At 35.8% G+C, this 18,563-nt stretch overlaps 1 protein-coding gene across 1 annotated transcript in view; it reads right to left on the bottom strand.

The window, feature by feature from the left end:
• Window positions 1-3,690: 3,690 nt before the first annotated feature.
• TBC1D15 (TBC1 domain family member 15) overlaps window positions 3,691-18,563 on the bottom strand; it is a 38,338-nt gene continuing 23,465 nt past the window's right edge. The window contains exons 9-17 of the mRNA XM_075707014.1: window positions 17,388-17,491; window positions 16,998-17,092; window positions 15,485-15,601; window positions 12,603-12,703; window positions 11,786-11,885; window positions 11,329-11,426; window positions 7,848-7,964; window positions 7,193-7,279; window positions 3,691-6,512 (exon numbers count right to left, since the gene is read on the bottom strand). Of these exons, the coding sequence (XP_075563129.1) occupies window positions 6,306-6,512; window positions 7,193-7,279; window positions 7,848-7,964; window positions 11,329-11,426; window positions 11,786-11,885; window positions 12,603-12,703; window positions 15,485-15,601; window positions 16,998-17,092; window positions 17,388-17,491 (1,026 nt within the window). The 3' untranslated portion in view covers window positions 3,691-6,305. The remainder of the gene's footprint in view (window positions 6,513-7,192; window positions 7,280-7,847; window positions 7,965-11,328; window positions 11,427-11,785; window positions 11,886-12,602; window positions 12,704-15,484; window positions 15,602-16,997; window positions 17,093-17,387; window positions 17,492-18,563) is intronic.

The raw sequence follows: 18,563 nt of genomic DNA, 5'->3' as shown, positions 1-18,563 counted from the left end.
GTCAGAAGTTACAGAAAATCGCCAGCTGCATGTGTCCATTCAGTCTGCCCTGGAAGTCTACAAACACCTGAAAAGTGCTTGCATAACAGACTGCAGGATCTACAAAGGTATCCTCCAAACGGATTAGACAAGCATCTGGCAGAAGACAGACCTGCCTTCCAACAGGAGATAGTGTAGCTACTTTATTATTCATGAGCTTTTAAAAGTGCCTTCCAATATTGCAAATCTATGATTTTAACAAACTTGCTGTATGTATACACTCAGCTATATACCTCATGGTGAAAAAAACATGTGGTATGATTTATCTGGCTAAAAGAACTGGTTAAGTCTGAAATTTATCAGCCTCCTTATGTGGTTCGCCATACACTGCACAAATTAATTATACCAGCATAAAAGATGTGGCGGCACAGGGCAGAGAACAAGGAACTGGTAGTGCCACTTTTGATAGCAATAGTTGTACTATTTTGCTGCTTGAGGAATTAGCAAGTCCCTGAACCCAAATACCTGTACTTTAAAGACTTTCTTGGTCTCCTGCATCAGTTACTTTACAAGTAAAACCAGGGGAGTGTGTGGAAGCTCTCAAAGACCAATGCTCAAAGGTGGCATGCACCCATGTAACCTAAAGGGCATCTGGACCAATTCATACGTCAAGAGCATTTTGGAAAAGTTTCTGGTGTTGCATCTCATTGACTTATGACAAGCAACAGAACAGCTGAATGTAAGTTGCTTGTATGTAGTACAAATATTTTTTTGTGTCTAAATGGGCACTTTAAAAGCGTTATCTTCAATGTGAAGGATTAATTTATTTCTAGCATGATCTCAGACACCATCAAGAATGGCAGTCATCACACCAAACTGGGTCAGGCTGGGATGGAGTTAACTTTCCTCATAGCAGCCCATCTGGTGCTGTGCTTTGGGTATGTGCCTAGAACAGTGTTGATAACACACCAGCATTTCGGCTGTTGCTGAACCCTGCCTGCACAGTGTTGGAGCTTTCTCACTTCTTCCCCTGGAGATGGGCAAAGAGGTTGAGAGCAGACAGAGCCAGGACAGCTGACCCAAACCGACCAGAGGGATATTCCATACCATGTGCCGTTCTGCTCAGCAATAAAAGCTCAGGGAAAGGAGGAGAAAGCAGGGACATTCATGGTCATGGTGTTTATCTTTCCAAGGAACCTGTGTGGAATCCTTGCTTCCAGGAAGTGCCTGGACATCTGCCTGCCAATGGGCAGTAGTGAATGAAATCCTCTTTGTACCTTGCTTGTGGGAACAGCATTTGCCTTCCCTGATAAATTGTCATTGTCTCAATCCATGAGCCTTCTTGCCTTCCTTCTATTTTCTCCCCATCCCATGAGAGAGGGGAGTGGGCGAGGGGCTGGGTGGGTGCTTGGCTGCTGGCTGGGGTCAACCACACCACACACAGAGAGGAAACAAGTGACCACCATTTGCTGAACTGCTAGCCTGGGCAAAAAATTAAGCTTTACACAATGGGGCTCTGCTGTTAGTTGGTTAATAACAAGATACATATGTAGAAATAGCCTAAGAACTAATATTCAGGTAGGGTACATGTAGCTTGTATAATCAAAATATATACTATAATCGAATTCCTTCAAAACATAGCCCATCTAGATGACTTCATTTATTTGAATTACATGGACAGTTTGAAATATATATTTGATTCGATTGTGAAATTCATTTTGGATGAGGCGAAGTGTGACATCCTACAACATATTTTTTGTTTGCAATTCGTCAGAAAATTCAATTTGTGCCAAAGATATAGTGATTCAACATGAAAAAATAGCACACATTCTTTAAAAAATGTTTAAGATTAAAAACCCCACTTAAATGAAAAATGAAATTCAAGCTTAATTTATATTGAGGCCTGCACTGCAAGAACATCACTTAATTGAATAGCAGACATTATCAAGTCCCACTAAACATGAAGCACAATTCATCTTTTAACACCATAAAAAAAGCATTTGAAAGCATCTTTAAATCCAGTATAATAGCATACATATATGAAATCTGTTAAGTGCTCAGTTATGTATCTGTGTCTCTTATCACCTTATTGATGCTCATATACAGTCATGTCAACCCTGGAGCTGATATAGGTACATAAGTGCACGTTGAGAACCAAGGGTTAGGATTTCCTGCTTTAATTTCAGCCACCATAGAGCAGCTCATGGAATTTTTCCTATAAGAACAAGCACTAACCTCTGCCATGATTCTTTCACACAGATGGAGACGGCGCCAGCCACTGACTAGAAGTGTTCAGAAAACAGGCGACAGATTTGAAAATATATTTAAGATATTTAGCCAGCCACAGACAAAATTGTGTTACCAGCCACTTTTCTGCAGGCCACAGACCAAACTTCAAGTTGCATCTGTACAAGAATATTGACTGAGTCTGAGAAATAGTTAACACATTTCCTAAACAAGGCTGAGGAATCATTAATGCATTTCCTAATCAAATGATTTCTCCTGCTCCCAGCCCACTTAATTGCCTTTTTACAATCACATTTGTAACATGAATCAATTCTCAGATGCACTTTTAAAATTTCACTAACCTCTTCAGCATTGTTGTTTCTGTTGTCTAACAAGGAACAGTTTGAGAAGAACATAGATTTTACCTACAGAAATTCAGTCCTGAACTTGGTAAGGCTCCATTTGCGTCACACTAGGACACACGAATCCTGCTAGCAGTACCAAAACTTGTTCCCGGTCCAAATTCTGAATGCTGACTCATTTACAATAAAATCTTTTTTCAAGTTAGGCAAGAGTCTTGTAACAGAAAACTACTTAGAAAAGTGAGGAAAAAGTGCCTCACTTGTTTTGAACTAAAACATTATCTGAAAAACTGGAAGGTAGAAGACTACTTTTTACGGCTTTCTGAGAACTTTCAGCAATGGAGCTTTGATTCAGTGCTCAAGAATATATTTGAAAGTAGTGAGGAATCTGATTCCTCACTGCTTTGGCTGACTGGGGCCGAAGAATTCAGCCAAATTCTTCGGCAGAGTAATATGCGAGGGAAAACTAGAGAGAATAATTGAAGAGGCACCACCAGCATCTTGGATTTGTCCACTAGAAAAATGCAAATGTTTTAAGAAAAAGCTTGTTAGCGATGAAACTGGGCTTGTTAAACATTACTAATGACAATGAATAGAAAACCTCCACACCTGACACGGGTTTGAAGGCCACTGGCTACAGTGTTCACTGGGTGCAAACACAGGCATTATAGAAGGATAGGCAGACATTTGCTAAAAGTATTCAATATAACTGAAGCATTAAGTGATTACTATGGGTAACTTAGTATCACATCCTTTTATAGTTTTTTTTTTTTTAACCTCCCAGCATCAAAGCCACTCTATAAACATTCACATTGGTCCAAACTTCCAAAAAGCTTTAGGTGATTCTCCTTTTTGTAAGCTATCCTCTTGCCCTCAAACAGAAGAAAAAGACCTCAAAAAGTACTTTCAAAACAAATAAAATTGCCTGAACAGGCAAAATAAGAGAAGTCTCTCTTAAGGAGAAGCCTACATAAACGTAATTTTTACCTTGGAACAGGTAACACTAGAATACTGCTACAATTGAAAAGCATGAAGTTTTAAATAGTCAGCCCCAAAAGATAATTGTCTTCAAGGCAAGCATTAAAAAAAAAAAATACACCCCAAAAAAACAGGTTTGCAGGAACTAAACAAGTATTGCCTCTTTTATAGCCTGACAACTGTAACCAAAAATGTATTCAGTTAATCCATATGTTAATTCTAAGCAATCTAAATCATTCACATACAAAAGAAATTCACATATCCAGAACCTCCAACCCATGGCATTTTTTCAGCCATCATGATCCTGATTAAGGCCTCTCACAGTGTTCGTAGTCTCAGCTTAGACTAAATCCATCCCTAACAATCAGGAATAGTTTGGTGGAGGATGAGGTTCCTCTTGATTGCAACTCTTTGCAAGGCTGCCTGTCAACAGGAAGGAAACTACAGATAATGAACACACCGAGGGGCATTTGATCTTAGTGTTGGGAAGCAGAGCAAGCTTAACACCACCAAGCCTTCCTGACTGTTGATTCAGGAGCAACCTTCTCATCCTTGACATCTGAGTGCTTAATACAAAGGGAGAAGATCAACCATTCCACCCAAAAAGGAAAGGCAAACTTCACTTTAAGGGCTGGCAGTAGTTCTTAGCAGCCATAGCTATAATCCTAAGAAATGACAGAATTCCACTTAAATACGCTTTTCCTAAACATCTGAATACTCATGTGCAGTCAATGATGATTTTCTTCAAGATCTGAATGTTGCATGTAATTTTTTTGTGGCTGCATGCCCTCAATAATCAAGAACCATGCATAGTTAAATGACAGATTTGCCCATTACATTTCTCGGTTTTAGGCGTTTCCCTCCCCCATTCCCTAGTTTCATTTTAACACAATTTTTGACAAAAACATTTTGCAAGTACACTTTGAAGTGAACTAGGTGCTCCAAAAATACTGAAACTAACATGCTTAGTCTATTTGAACCAAAGTGTTGATTATATAAGTTCTAATGCCTTTATGTATTCTGTGCCACGGTAAATGAACTGCCAAGAAGCACAATGCTCAACAATGAACAAAGGCGTGATGCTTCACAGTAATTTCCTGGACAGGAAATGAAAGGCTATAGAAACACTGAGCTGTGAATCCTTGACTTTCACCACGTAAGACTCTTCTTATTAACTGATGAGAGATAGCACATTGACAATATTAAAAACAAAACCTATACTGATTCAGCTCTCCAGTGTTTGTTCACAACTGGTGAGAGAAGTTTAATCGGGTCTCAAATTATTGTAACAGCTTGATTTATCTATTAAAGCCTTTTTGTATTACTTGTATTTGCTTTAGATGGCACAAATAACATTTGTAAAAGTAAACTGCTCCATAAGAAAAGAAAGCTCTGCCATATCCCACACATCAACCGCCTAGAGATGAAAGGCATGTTCTACTCTGTAATAAACAGATATTCCCACTGCTCTTCATTACTCACAAAATATATAATACCCACAGACTAACACTTGTCAGCTATCCCCTCTATCTCATGCTCTTATATCAACAACCAGACAACTAGATTTTTTCTCTAAATATGATTTAATTAAAAACACTAAATCAGCTTTGATTTTTATTTTATGTATGTACAATAGTTACCAAATAAGGAATACACTGAATCAGTTATGTTAAATTTCACATAACATCACAGGACATCAGCATGGCATGGAATAAACTCACACTGCCTTTTGCATATACAAAAATGCATTAATGTTAATTCTGCTTACTATTCTGGTTTGTGGTTTGCTGGGGTATTTTTATAACCTGCTTATTAATTCTCCAAATAATCTTGCCATAAAAACAGTGTAATTAATTGATCAGTCAATATATTAGCAAAGATAAACATTAGTAAAGTTTGCAAGAAATCAATTGCAAAATTACCTCAAGTGTAGGACTGAATGTATTCACAAGAAAGTTACTTTCAGTTAGAAAAGTTCTGAAAAAGAGCCCAAGTTGGAGCTGTGCATTAGTTTGGTCAAACTGATTCATATGAATGAACAGTCAAGTTTATTCAGATATTGAAAATATGACTATCCTTTTTAGTATTCGCAAACATTTGTGTATATAGTGTGTGTATGTGCGTAAATATATATATGCATATATAAAGTGAAGATATGTTAATGTAAAAATATACTGTTCATCCACTCCCAATTACACAAAATTCAGTATTTGGACATTAAACTGTGTAAGTATAAATGTCCATTTCAAATCTACATTCAACCAGCAACAAATACTTAGAAGTATTTTTGTAAACATTTGAGATAGGGAAAACCCATTCATTTACAAAACAATCCTTCTTTAACACATCAGCATCTCTTCCACTTGAAAATTTTGTACAGCAGCTTCAGCTGGCCTATTGTGAATCTGCTCAAATCAAAGAGCTCATGCTGTCTTAGATCAATACGTGTGAAAGCTCAGCAAATGCAGAATTTTCGAATTCATTCTTAATCACCATCCATTTCCAGTTCACCAGCAAAAAGAAAATGCACTTGGCTACAAAAATATTAAGGAATGTTATTGAAAACAAAAGGCTATTTTGGTAGAAGAAACTACAAAAATAGTTGAGTCATGTTGTAAAGCTTTAATGCAAGAGCATTACAGTACAGATTTTCTTTCCAACCTTAAAGCTTAATCAACACCAAATTTAAATATCCATCTCTCAAGTGCTTGAAAAAAAACGTGCTCAGGAAAAGTCTTTCTTCAGTTTAACCAACTGTAATTACGCAGGTGCCAGGCTCTGCGTCTCAGACATCTGTTGAGTGCTGTCTCTTGTTCCATTGGCAGCAATTACAGGTGTTGAGCTACTCTGATATGATGATGTTGGACAACTCAACACAGCTCCACTTTCATCCTCTCCAGTATCTGAATCTGGTGTTACAGAACTGCTTTCTATCCCCAGGATCTCACTAACTGCTTGAGGCAATTCCTAGAAAGGAAGGAGGAGGGGGGAAAAAAAAAAATTAAACCTCACTGAAATTAAATTAAATTCACAGAAGTTAACAGCAAGGTCCCCCCCAGTCCATCCCCCAGCCCCAGTAAGTAATCATTCATTTGAATTTAGCTGCACTGAAAGCATCTCTCTCAGCATTAGTTCCATTAAAGCTACCATTTTCTGTATCTGCTTTTTGAAAAGATAGCAAAGGGAACAGGCTCAGGAATCAATTCCTGATTAATAATATAATCTTCATTACAAAAATAGGAGTCTAAATAACTATTATAATTACACTTCATGTTATTGAAATTAGTTTTATTGAGTGAACCATTAGTTTCTGCCTAGTAAGTCTGGTATGCTTTCAGTGCAATGCACCTTTCACCTCATTTTTCTTGAGCACACTGAACATCAAATTACTTGTACTGAGGTTATCTAGTAAAGAGTTAAGAAATCATAACCAAAAGGCACAATCCAGCTTTCCCCCAGTGAACAATATTACTCTATAAAATTAATCACTCTTGCTTACATACTTTCAGAATACAGATGCTGTATAGATACAGCACATCCTTTATCATACCCAGGCATTTAGTAACTCATACATGTACACCTACAGCCAACTACATACTTTTACTGTCTATAAATGCTCACAGTAGATGTATTCAAAATATCATTACCTTGCAATTCATCATCTGCACAGAAATTGCTTCTGCTTTGCAGAGTATATATTCCACATCAATTTTCATAGACAGTTCATTGATATGCTAAAAATACATTAAAAGAATTTAAAGTGTGATAAATAGTAAATATGCTTTATTGTAAAATACACTAATACTGTACTGCACTGCTAATAAGTATCACCTTATAAGCTTGCCCTTAAGCCACGAAACGCTAAACATACTCTATCTTTGACAAATGGGTCCTGAAAGATGTAGTATGCCACAGCTGGCTTTCACCAGTATCCAAGATCTGCAAGACGAATCCATGGTAATTCTAAATGTGACAAACTACCTAGCCCTTCTAGATACCCCCCCAGCTCACATTTTCAAAGAGATAGCAAGTAAGATTTTAGAAGAAAAAGCAAAAATTAACATTAAACATACTAAGCAGTAGGTTAAGGGGGAGAACCTTTTTCTGTCTGTTAGTGATCTTATCACTAAACACAGACATCAAATAAACCATTTTGAAAGCGTGGAGGATAGACATTCAGTTCACATTTAACCCCTCAGAAGATAGTATGCACCTTTTCCTCCCCCCGACATGAAATATGAACATACTGCATTAACTCCAAAAGGTTAATTAATATTTAAATAATGCATAAGACTTCAGTACCTTTAATATTTCATTAAAGCCATAGTGCTTGTCCATTATTTGCTGTTTTTCCGATTCTAAGATAGCACAACAAAGGAGAAGATGAAAATTCTGGCAAGGCAATTCCGTCCACATGACCTGTTAAAATATGAAAACCATTTTTGAAATGCTTATGCTTTTCCTCCAAAAAGAAAAGCAGTTCTTGGGAAGTAAGTAAGCCCTCAAGCCAAGTGGCTTAACTAACAATAAGCTATTTTTGAAGACAACTAAGTATTTGTACAATTATTTGAAATCTTTCTTTTGGCCAATTAGGGACAACTGCAAATTTGAGCACCAAATGCTTACCTGGTTCTTTAAGACTTCTGTGTCTACCAGGTTGTCCACTATAATACTATTAAGCTGCCTGAGCTTGCAGTCTTGTAAATGTGCGTGTTCTGCCTCAGATCACGTGAAATTCTCCTACTCAAAGTTACTAGATATGCAGAAGTAATTAAAACTAACAAATTATTTGCGTGACCGTGTGTCTACATTAAGTGTGAATTGGTAGAAGTTTGTCACGCTCAGCAAATCCTCCAAAAGGTTCTAACAGTTATAAATAAGGTGCTGAAGTTGTCCTCAATCCCCCCACTACAAGAGCCAAAATACATGGACACGCAGGTGTTGGGGGTGGGTGGGTGTTACTTTCTGACTGCAGACACATTGGCTTTTGGTCTCCCAGAGGCCACAGATAATAATTCTTGAGTTCACTGGGACTGAAGTGTGCAACCTCAGTATTAAAACCCTATTTTAGCATGTTCGTGAGAGTCAAATCTTAAAAAAAAAGTATTTGAAGAGAATGTGTGTGGTGGGCAGAAAGCTGGAGAACAGTTTTGACAACATAAAAAAGGAAGGAAACAAAAAATTGTTTGCATAAATTACTCTGACAAACAGATAAAGGTGATTTAAGTCAATGGATTTACTCTCAAAAAAGGCAGGTAAAAAAAGCAGGCTCATGAAGATTCAGTCTTACCTCACTAGTAAAAATTCTCTTGCTTCATTATTGATAGAACACAGCCTTAAAGCTGAACAAGAGCTTACTTATACTTGAACTTATGATCATTAGTATATGTAGCCCCTAAACAGAATTGCATAAATCCAGAAGATATCCAAACCAAGTTCGCCCAAAATGAAGTGCAATTAATATTGAATGTTTCAATTAAGATTCAATTCACTCAGTCTAGAATTAAATTTTCTGTCTTTTTCAGGTATCCAGTATTCTGTTAAAGCACGCTCTCACTCCAAGAAAAGGGCTGGAATGTAAATCAGCTGATAAACAATAACAATCATACAAAAATGCCTATAGTCTACCAAACACAGTCTGTCTACACACTATTTTTTTACTCCTACTTCATAAGAAAAAGTATTGACAGCTGTACATGGATTTGGTTCAACATCGAGTTTGCACATAAAGGGAGCAAACTACTGCCTACACATTTCCAGTACACTCAAATTCTCATGGTATGCATACCATAAATCATCTACAACAACTACCAGTGAAGCAGATCAGACAACAGGCTGCCTCTTGGCATTAAATCTAAACTAGAACACAGGTGATGGAAACATGACAATGCACAATATGGGGGAAAATCGAACCAAAATATAGGTCTGTATAACGGTTACCTTTTTAGAGACTTTAACAGAATACTTAACTTTCATATCTACAATTCAATGCTATCCTACTGGGATATCTACTTTAAGAAGTATTTGTATCAAGCTGTAACTTTGGTGGAAGCTGGATCCAGCTTCAAGAGTGGAAAACACCCAAAAATACTAACAAAGATGTTTACAGAACTTCTCTCCTCTCTGAGGAAAAATTAGCAGCTCTCATCAGCTGCTAATACCAGCTGCAAAACACAACAATGAAGCTGCATGGCTATGAACAGGAAAAAAAAACTGTTGTAAGCTGGTCTTCAACTGTGACAAAGATAATACTAGCTTTTGCATAAAAACACCAACATAATTCCTTAATTAGTTTGTTTTAAAAAGGAAAATAAGATATCCCCTTTCCTATTCCATATCTCCTAGCAAACAAATGCAATAGTTGCAGTAAACATACATTATGATGTGCTAGAAGGAACCTACAAGACTTATATATCAATAGATTTCCATCATCCTCCTAAGACAGAAAAAAAATACTGAAGAGTTAGAAATATAGTGTGTTTCTGTTCTGTATGCACATGCATACACGCATTAAGGCAAAAGTGATAAAAATATGCTAGCCTGAGACTATAAACTGTAAATAAAAATACTGTTGTCAATGTAAAAAGAAAAAATTAGTTTTAAAAAAATACTGAGAAGACAACGTAACACTGAGGCAGGGAAAACAAGATGACAGGTGAATTTTTTTTTTTCCCCAAAAATCATTATCATTTTTTCCCTTGGAATAAATGAATTCTTTTGGTTTTGTACATTTTGGTTCCCTTATTTATGAATGTTATTCATAAACTTTTTACTCCTCTTCAGATAAAATACCACCTCAATACTCTACGATAGTAAATTCCTCCAACTGATGATAAAAAGCTAAAAATGATTTACTTTAGGCATTTTTAAATACCAGTCCTCCTCTTTATGTGACCCCTTTTTCATTAGCGGAAGAAGTGAATAAAAGCATCAACATTATTTTTCATTATAGTACAAATTTTATGCATCTCATTCCTGTTCTTTTCATTACCCTTCCATTCCCCAGCACAACTCTATGTGATGTTATGTCCTAGAAAATACTCCTTCCATTCATCTGAACATTTATTCTCTTGTTTGGGAGTTTTCAGTGGATACTGTGCTCTTGTCAAATGCATCTTATAGATAATAAACCTGTACTGTTCACACACTTCTCAGTTTTCTGGGAACAAAGAATGTTCAACAAAAATGTTAGTTCATCTCAATCGCTCCCATCTGATCCCAATATCACCTAAATCAAGAAAGATCTCATTAACCTGGAATTATCAGAACTTCCACATTTTGATGTTTTACATTATGTTATTTGGCATCATGAGGCCTTATCATCATCTTCTGACATCATCCTCTTTATGGTTTTGGCTAGCACAAAAACTACCCTGCCAGTGCTTCATTCCACTTAATCTATAAAGTACTACCCAACATCAAGGAACTAATCAGAGATAGACACAAATGTTTTTTTTTCTAGCATAAGCTGTTTTCCATTAAAAGTTACCTGATACTTTCCACTTTACTTTCACTTAAGAGTCTCATCTGAAGGATCCTGTCCAAACCTTTTTGAAAAAGCCAATTTATCCCACCAGCTCTTCGAAGTAGTTTTTCATTAACTTCCCAAGTTGTTCTTTTGGCTAAAAAGACATAACATATGCTAATATGTCCTCACCTCATTGCACTGAATCAGTTTAAAAAAAAAATCTATTACAGTATGGATCATTCTGCAAAGTGATTAATGGTTTTTGTTCTAAAGTTCAACGACTGCTGTAGTTTGTGTGATGGAATATCATCTTACCTCCCAGAGTCGAAGAATATCTTGAAAGCTAAATTCCCTTTTAAATCTGATAAGAAGCCATCGGAAGCAAAAATAAAGGTAGCCCGAGTCTTGAGATTCTAGGAATAAGAGTGTTACATTTCATCATCACCAAATTTGGTTAAGACAACAAGGGGGGAGGTGGGGGAAACCAACACACTTTACAGGTACACAATCATACCACTGATTTTTAAGATGGTAGCCCCTTTCAGAATCAAAGATATTTCCCAGAGGATGGCATATTTTTAAAATCAGCAACAAAATGACCCTGTTTTTCAATAGGCATGGAGCAATTACTGAAATCTTTTAGGCATTATTGATTTACAAATCCTGTATTCATATATTACTATTGGAATAGTGTTTGAAGACTGGTAAGGATATCAATGCACACAAAACACAGTAAGTTGTTTTAGTTATGGTGCATGAATAATACACCTACCTAAATAACTGCAAAATCCACTGTCTAGTAAACGAAGCAAAGTACTCAGTTGAATTAGTTGTGTCTTCATACCCTGCATCTGTTCTTCAAAATTCTGATGCTGGATGGAATAAAATATTAGCACTGTCATTTTTATTAACTCAATGATAATTTTGAGATTTACAGCTATTTTTAATTTAAAATAAAAAGGTTTGTTATTGCAACAGTGGTTCTCATCCTTTAGGTATGAAACATATGGATATTTAACTGTACTTGTATCTAATGGAATGTCTGCCTTTTACTGAAAGGTTTAACTAAAGCAGTGAACTATGTTTCTTCGATAACATTTTTGCATGTAATAAATAATATTTTAAATCAGCCTATGCTCTGTACCTCCAAGCAGCACCACTATGCTCAAACCAAAAAGACAGTATTTTTTTATTGTCATACCAGTCACGTATTGTTTCGCCACATGCACAACTCATAAAAGCTTCAGTTTGTGGAAAGTCTAAATTGCATTTAACAAATGCCAAAAGGTAAGTATGACAGGGAACCATTATCCTGAACAAAATCCTGCTAGACGACTCCTGATTAATACAAATTTGGCTGTGATGGCTCTGAGTTACTTCAGAATTTCCAAGAGGCCAAATTTGTCTGTATTGCACAGTAATAGTACCACAAACACACCACAACCTGTGTCAATCAGAAAAAACATCGACTCCAAACATGATTGCTCTAAAAGAATTCAAAAAACCCAATGAAATTTGTAAAATAAAATTAACCCCAAATGTTATCCACAGCTTATCTGTTTATGTGGGCTAAAACCGCCTTATTTTACCATTTGATCCATGTATGATACAAAGCACCAAAAGGCATCTACTTCATTCTCCATAACATACAAGACAGGTGAAAGCAAGTCGCTCATGCCCTGGACATAACCTTGATGGAGAAAAAAGGAGGGAAAAAAAGGCAAATAGGAATTTAGTTAAACTCAGCAGTTAAACAGTAATTCTTCAAGTGTGCTGCATGATTGAGTGAAATGAATGTTTGCATTCCAAGTTTGTACAGGTACTATAATTTTCCAACTCAACCACCAGTAAAGACTTTATTAATAATAACCAACATCGAGCAGATCTAACAAGATTTAGCAGCGATTTCTGCCAATCTAAAGACAACGTAAAACAAACACATTGTTTTTGTAGTTGTTAAAATACATAAACTGAACTGACACTAGAAGAGATTTTTAGTAAAAAATGTTCCCATTTAGAGCTCAGAAGCATATATTGCTGGTTTTTAGAAGATTAAGTATATACCTTGCACCATCACAAATACAGACACTCATATTTATTCTCCTCTCCATCTATAATTTGTTGCTTTCTTTCATACATTTACTTTTTTTTATATCTTCTCACTTTTTAGCCCTCCAACTGAAGATTTTCTTTTCAAATATTTCAAAGATTTGAAGAGACGTTGAGTTTCAATCACAGGAAAACATGTGGTACAATAGCTTTTATGAAGAAAGTTTCACACTTAACATTTCTTTTTCCTGGCACTGAATATGCTTTAAGGATTCCTGCATTTAGGGAAATAGGAACTGTTCTGCTTGGATGGTGTTTTAAATACACCAAAGCCTAAGACCATCTACGTAACCAAGCAGCCAAAACCAAAAAAGACTACTAGCTATCAAACTGAGGAAGGGATTATTAGCAAAGTACTGCTTGTGAGAAGCATGAAAGTAACACATATCCAGACCTGATTCAAGGGAGTGCCTTTAGGTTTCCGTGCCCAGGAACAGTGAATCAAGTTCACATGCCCTAAAAAGCACTCACATGCCTTATAGGAAAAGCCTACATTTAACTGGAGAATAAAATGCCCATTTTAAAGCATATAATTTTTACAAAGAGCTAGAAAATTTTAGTTGTATACAAAACATTTTCAAAATTTTGTAGCTTTTTAATGCTGCTTCCAGCTTCCTTGTTTGAAATTAACAGCCCAGTTAAGCAGAGTAGAGGACAAGGATTTTTAGAGCTCATTTTTCCCCCCTCTTCCCCACTCTTCCAACTACCTTACCAGTGATGCTCTAGTCAGCTTATCTACTGCCTTATTGCTGCTGACCTCCCTAGGTAAGGGAGAATATGATTTACGTGTACATCTATCATCAGTGGTTGGTTCAACATGACATTTCTCAGACTCAAGTTTGGCTGATTCCATTTCTTATCAATGTAATTATAAATTAATAACTGAAAAGAGGATTGGAGTCGATGACTGTGAAAATATGGAGCAGGTGTGAGAAGAAAAATAGAACAAGGAACGGAAAACAGGTAAATAAATAGCAGGTCAAAAGAAAAAAGGTTTATTGCCTACACATTCAATACTATAGCCAACTAAAAATAAATGCAGAGAAAATTCTGTTTGAAACAATTTAAAAGTCTCTTAAAGACTAAAACCATTTTCATTAATGCAGACTTGAGGAATTCATTCAGAGAAATGTTGTATTAACAGCTGTTCTGTCCCCTCCCTTATCTGGCAGTCTGTGGCATTATTCAGACCTCTCTACTGTCGAAGGATTAAGAGCAGCATTGTACCAGTGCTTGAGTAGCTTAGAAGCCTTGGACAAATACAACGTCAAATGTACTATATTTCCATTATTCTTGCTTGTTTGTAAGACAGAAGACTCATCCACTGCACACACTTAAGCCATCTAAACAATGTTTTTAATAGAGTGGGTGGTCAATGTGCTTTAATTTCACTTATATGTCACTGCATGTTAATGCAGGCTGAAATGTGGAAAGACATGTGGAACCAAGCTACGTGTTTAAACAGTCTCAATCAGTTTTAGTTTTCCCCTTCTTTTTCAAGCCAAAGATCAAGTCTCTCTATAGATTTGACAGAAAGGACAAAAGCTGACAAGTACTACCACTGCAGCAAGTTTACTAGCAATTAAAGATTTGTTCCTACTTTTTGCCTTCAAAATTTGGCACAAAGCAGGCTTTTAGAACCCTAACACTTTTCTGAGACAAAGTACCAAAAAGTGCCCCAAGCCAAATGTCATGCCAGGGGTGGAGGGGTGAACCAGCTAAAAGTATCTTTCCCCTTCCTCTCTTCCAAGACAATCAACAGAAGCCAAGACTTAGACATCTTGTATACACTGTGATTAAAGCAAGACATTATACACTCTTCCTTCTGCAACAGATGCATACACTAAAGTGTAATTTTTGACAGACTGTTAAGTGTACTCCTCAAGAACCAGCGTTTAAAGTATTCATAAGAACACACGTGTTTACAAACAGCTGGTTCAGCATGCTGAGCTTTAATTACAGCAGTGGCAGCTGGTTTATCATTTTTATTGATGTATCAGTCTTAAAAATGGATATAACACTCATGCTCCAAAGACCCAAACCCATTTAAAAATCTGAAAAGCAAACTCGCTTCAATTGAAAACACCAATAGTAGGGCTAAGGTGAAGACAAACCACCACTTAATTCCTAATCCCACCTCAACTGATGAATTCAGATGCCTGTGATAAGCGTCAGATAGAAAAGAGGAAGAAGCAGTATGAGAAACTGAACAAAGTTATCTATATTACTAAAATATGAATCTTGATATTTACAAAAAGCATTGTAATCAATACAAGTCCAATTGTATTAACAGGCCTTGACATAAGCAAAGCCGCATATCAGAAACTAAAAAGGCTTTTACATTCAGAGGAACACAACTTACCTAAGTCAAAGTCATACATGCAATAGGTCATCAAAATATCATGAAGTACAATCAATCCTGGATTATCTTCACCTTCATAGAATTTATTTGTTCGATCTGTCCTGTTTACATCTTTTTCTAAGAAAACAATCCAGATTTAAAAACATTTTCACAACAAGTTCTACAAAGCCAGCATCAAATTAATTCACAATGTTTTTAAGCTGCTGATTTTTTTCCTCCAACACTGTTGCAAAGCTTTGAAGTGCTTAAGACAACTGCATAACAGAATGTCATTTCAAAATAAAGAATATTTTGAAAGAAAGAAAATCCTTCCTGTCTGGAATAAAAGGATTTGCTTATAAACAGATTTTAAAGCTTTTTGGGTTTTTTTGTTAATACTTGTTATGAAAAAATTCCTGATTATAATTCAGTGAAAATATTCTACAGTTACAGGGATTAAGAACAATTTTATGTGACTTAGCTATGCAATGCCATTTATGAGTTCTTATGCAATGCAGCATAAGCCATAGTAGGAAAGTTACCACATGATCAGCTCAACAACACTGTGATAGTTCATGACAACAGATTTATAAATTCTGTTTCTCAAGTTCCTATAACTCAGTGAGCTGAAACTGCCTGTTTCATCAGCCAGTTTTCATGCCTCAAACATACCAAGCATACAGTATACTCTTTAATAATGTGAAATTAAAGACTCTTGAAATAAGCAAAATTTTGAGTGCACTTTAATAAAAGGAGTATTTTGTAATTTTGGATCTATTTTACAACACAAGCCTAATGTTATAATTTACATTTCAAACACTCAAAAAGGAACAGAACTGCTTCAACGGAAACAAAACTTCAGCCTTTTTTGAACTCTGAATATTTTTTTCCTAACACACATACTCTCTAAAAAGGTAGTTTACTAATCACTAATCTACTAAGACTTTCTCAACACCTTCAGCTTGTCTGTTGAATAACTGGCTGAGACAAGGTTAGTCCATGTCTCAGAATAACATAAAAATCTTGTCTCCTGAAATAACTGTTTAGTAATCCTAAACACCGGTGCCCAAATCTCACTACCAAAGAGAACTAAGGATACAATTTGCTAATAATCAGCAGAACTTGATGAAATTTTAAGTAGTAGGTATAAAATCCCACAAGTCAGAATGCACATATACAAATCCCTGTGAAAAATTTTAAAATAGACACATTTTCACATTCTTATTGTATGTCATTATTTTAATGACTTTCCCAGTAAAATTACATCATGAAATAACACAAAATAAAGACCCTTTTGTTATTAAGTAAAGGAAGTTTAAAAATCCAGCTGTTCTGTAAAGCTCTGAATTACTTAATACTAAAACTTAACCAGAGTATATAAAAAAGTTTAGACAGCTCTGAAAATAGCAACATGTTAGTTTTTAGTGTCTCTTCCTACAGATTACTCAAAGGGTTACATTTTTTCAACTTCACATTGAATTGTAAAAAGTGTGTGAATTTGTACAGTTAGGTATGTTTCTAAATCTAAATTTACCTATAAGACTCCGGTAATCTCTTAATCTTGAATTTCGTTTTTCCTGTTCCTCACTGACAGATTTCCACTGCAGTTTCATCCTGAAATATTCATCCCTGGAGAAGAAAGATAATTTTGAAACCAAAACATACTCAATTATTACATTTATTTTTTATTTTTTATTTAAGCATTCATTCATTCCATTTGTTCTTTGGCATAAATGGGATAACACTGTGTTTATAAAATACTTTCACTTTAGCGCAACAATCATTTTTAAGAAAGTCTCACACTCTTCTTTGCATTCAACAATCTTCAGCAGCTGCCTTTCAAGTTTCCAAAAAGCCTTCTACCTCACTATATGCTATAAGAAAAAAAGCAGCTTTTGAATTTATTTTGTAACACTGTACTCACGTTTTCCTTTTCTGCAGATTTGCTCTCTCTTCTTTAGTGCTATTCCAGGGAAAATACCCCAAAAGAAATTTCCATGCCTCTCTTCTTAAAGTATGGCAGAGACCCTAGGGAAAAATGGATATGAAACATTAACAAAAAGACGATTTTGTGAGGAAATGTTCCTATAGCGATACAATACTTCTTAAAGTAACAACTTAAAAAGAGAATATTTATAAGTAAGCTGCTTTTTACATTGTAGCCAAATCTTATCTGCTAACTAGGTATCACACTTGGAGGAAATGGGAGGAAGAGAATATGATTAAGCAGAAAACTGTAGAAGCACTGGATTCATCCTTAGAAGATAAAAAAAACAAACTTTACAGAAGATATTTCTTCCTATATTTTTCCTTCACTGCTGGAAATAAAAACCTTATGGGTATCACAGACTTTAAGAAGCAAAAAAAGTACCTTTAAAATTTAAGTATTTAAACATGATGCTGCTTAACTGTCAAAATCCTGGTCTCCCCACAAACTGATCTTGAGGACTAGACTTATATTTCTTTATTTTTTTAAACAAGTATCATCTAACAAGACATGGCCAACATGCAGATGAATGTTCACTCAAGGACACTATTTGTCAGAAATCTTTCCAAGTAACAGTCATCATTTGTAGATGACAAAAACGTACTAGCTGAATTATATCCTACTCTTATCAAAAGAGTTTCTTTCAACTCCTGCAATACAGTCAGGAGAATGAGGCACTTCTGCTATCTCTCTCCCCAGTTTACCAGTCCAAGGCCAGCTTGATTCCTCACTGTATTTCTTAATTTACCATTAGATTAAGGCAAGGAAGATGGTGCAGCAAATAACATCAACTACTGCAAAATCAAGTAGCAACTGGAACTTTTCCAGGAACAGGTAAACGGTTTAAGAGAGGCATTTTAACTTTTTTCTTTTTTTTTTTTTTTCCTCCTTTTCCTTTAAAGAGAATCTGCACTTAATGTACTGGAAGTTATTGGGATCTTGAGTCATAAATAAAATGGAGCACTCACTCCTCTTGCAATGGACAGAGATGACAGGGAACAGGGCTACTGGAAGAAAAGGTTTGTAGTAATTCTCATGATTGCAGAAGAGTTCTTAATTGGGCAGCTCAGGCACAGGTATACTAAAGAAAAGTCACAAAGTGAAAAAGGCCTC

The sequence above is a fragment of the Pelecanus crispus genome, chromosome 1 (genome assembly GCF_030463565.1).
Source record: "Pelecanus crispus isolate bPelCri1 chromosome 1, bPelCri1.pri, whole genome shotgun sequence".
Classification (NCBI taxonomy): domain Eukaryota; kingdom Metazoa; phylum Chordata; class Aves; order Pelecaniformes; family Pelecanidae; genus Pelecanus; species Pelecanus crispus.
This window is presented reverse-complemented; position numbering and strand designations above follow the sequence as displayed.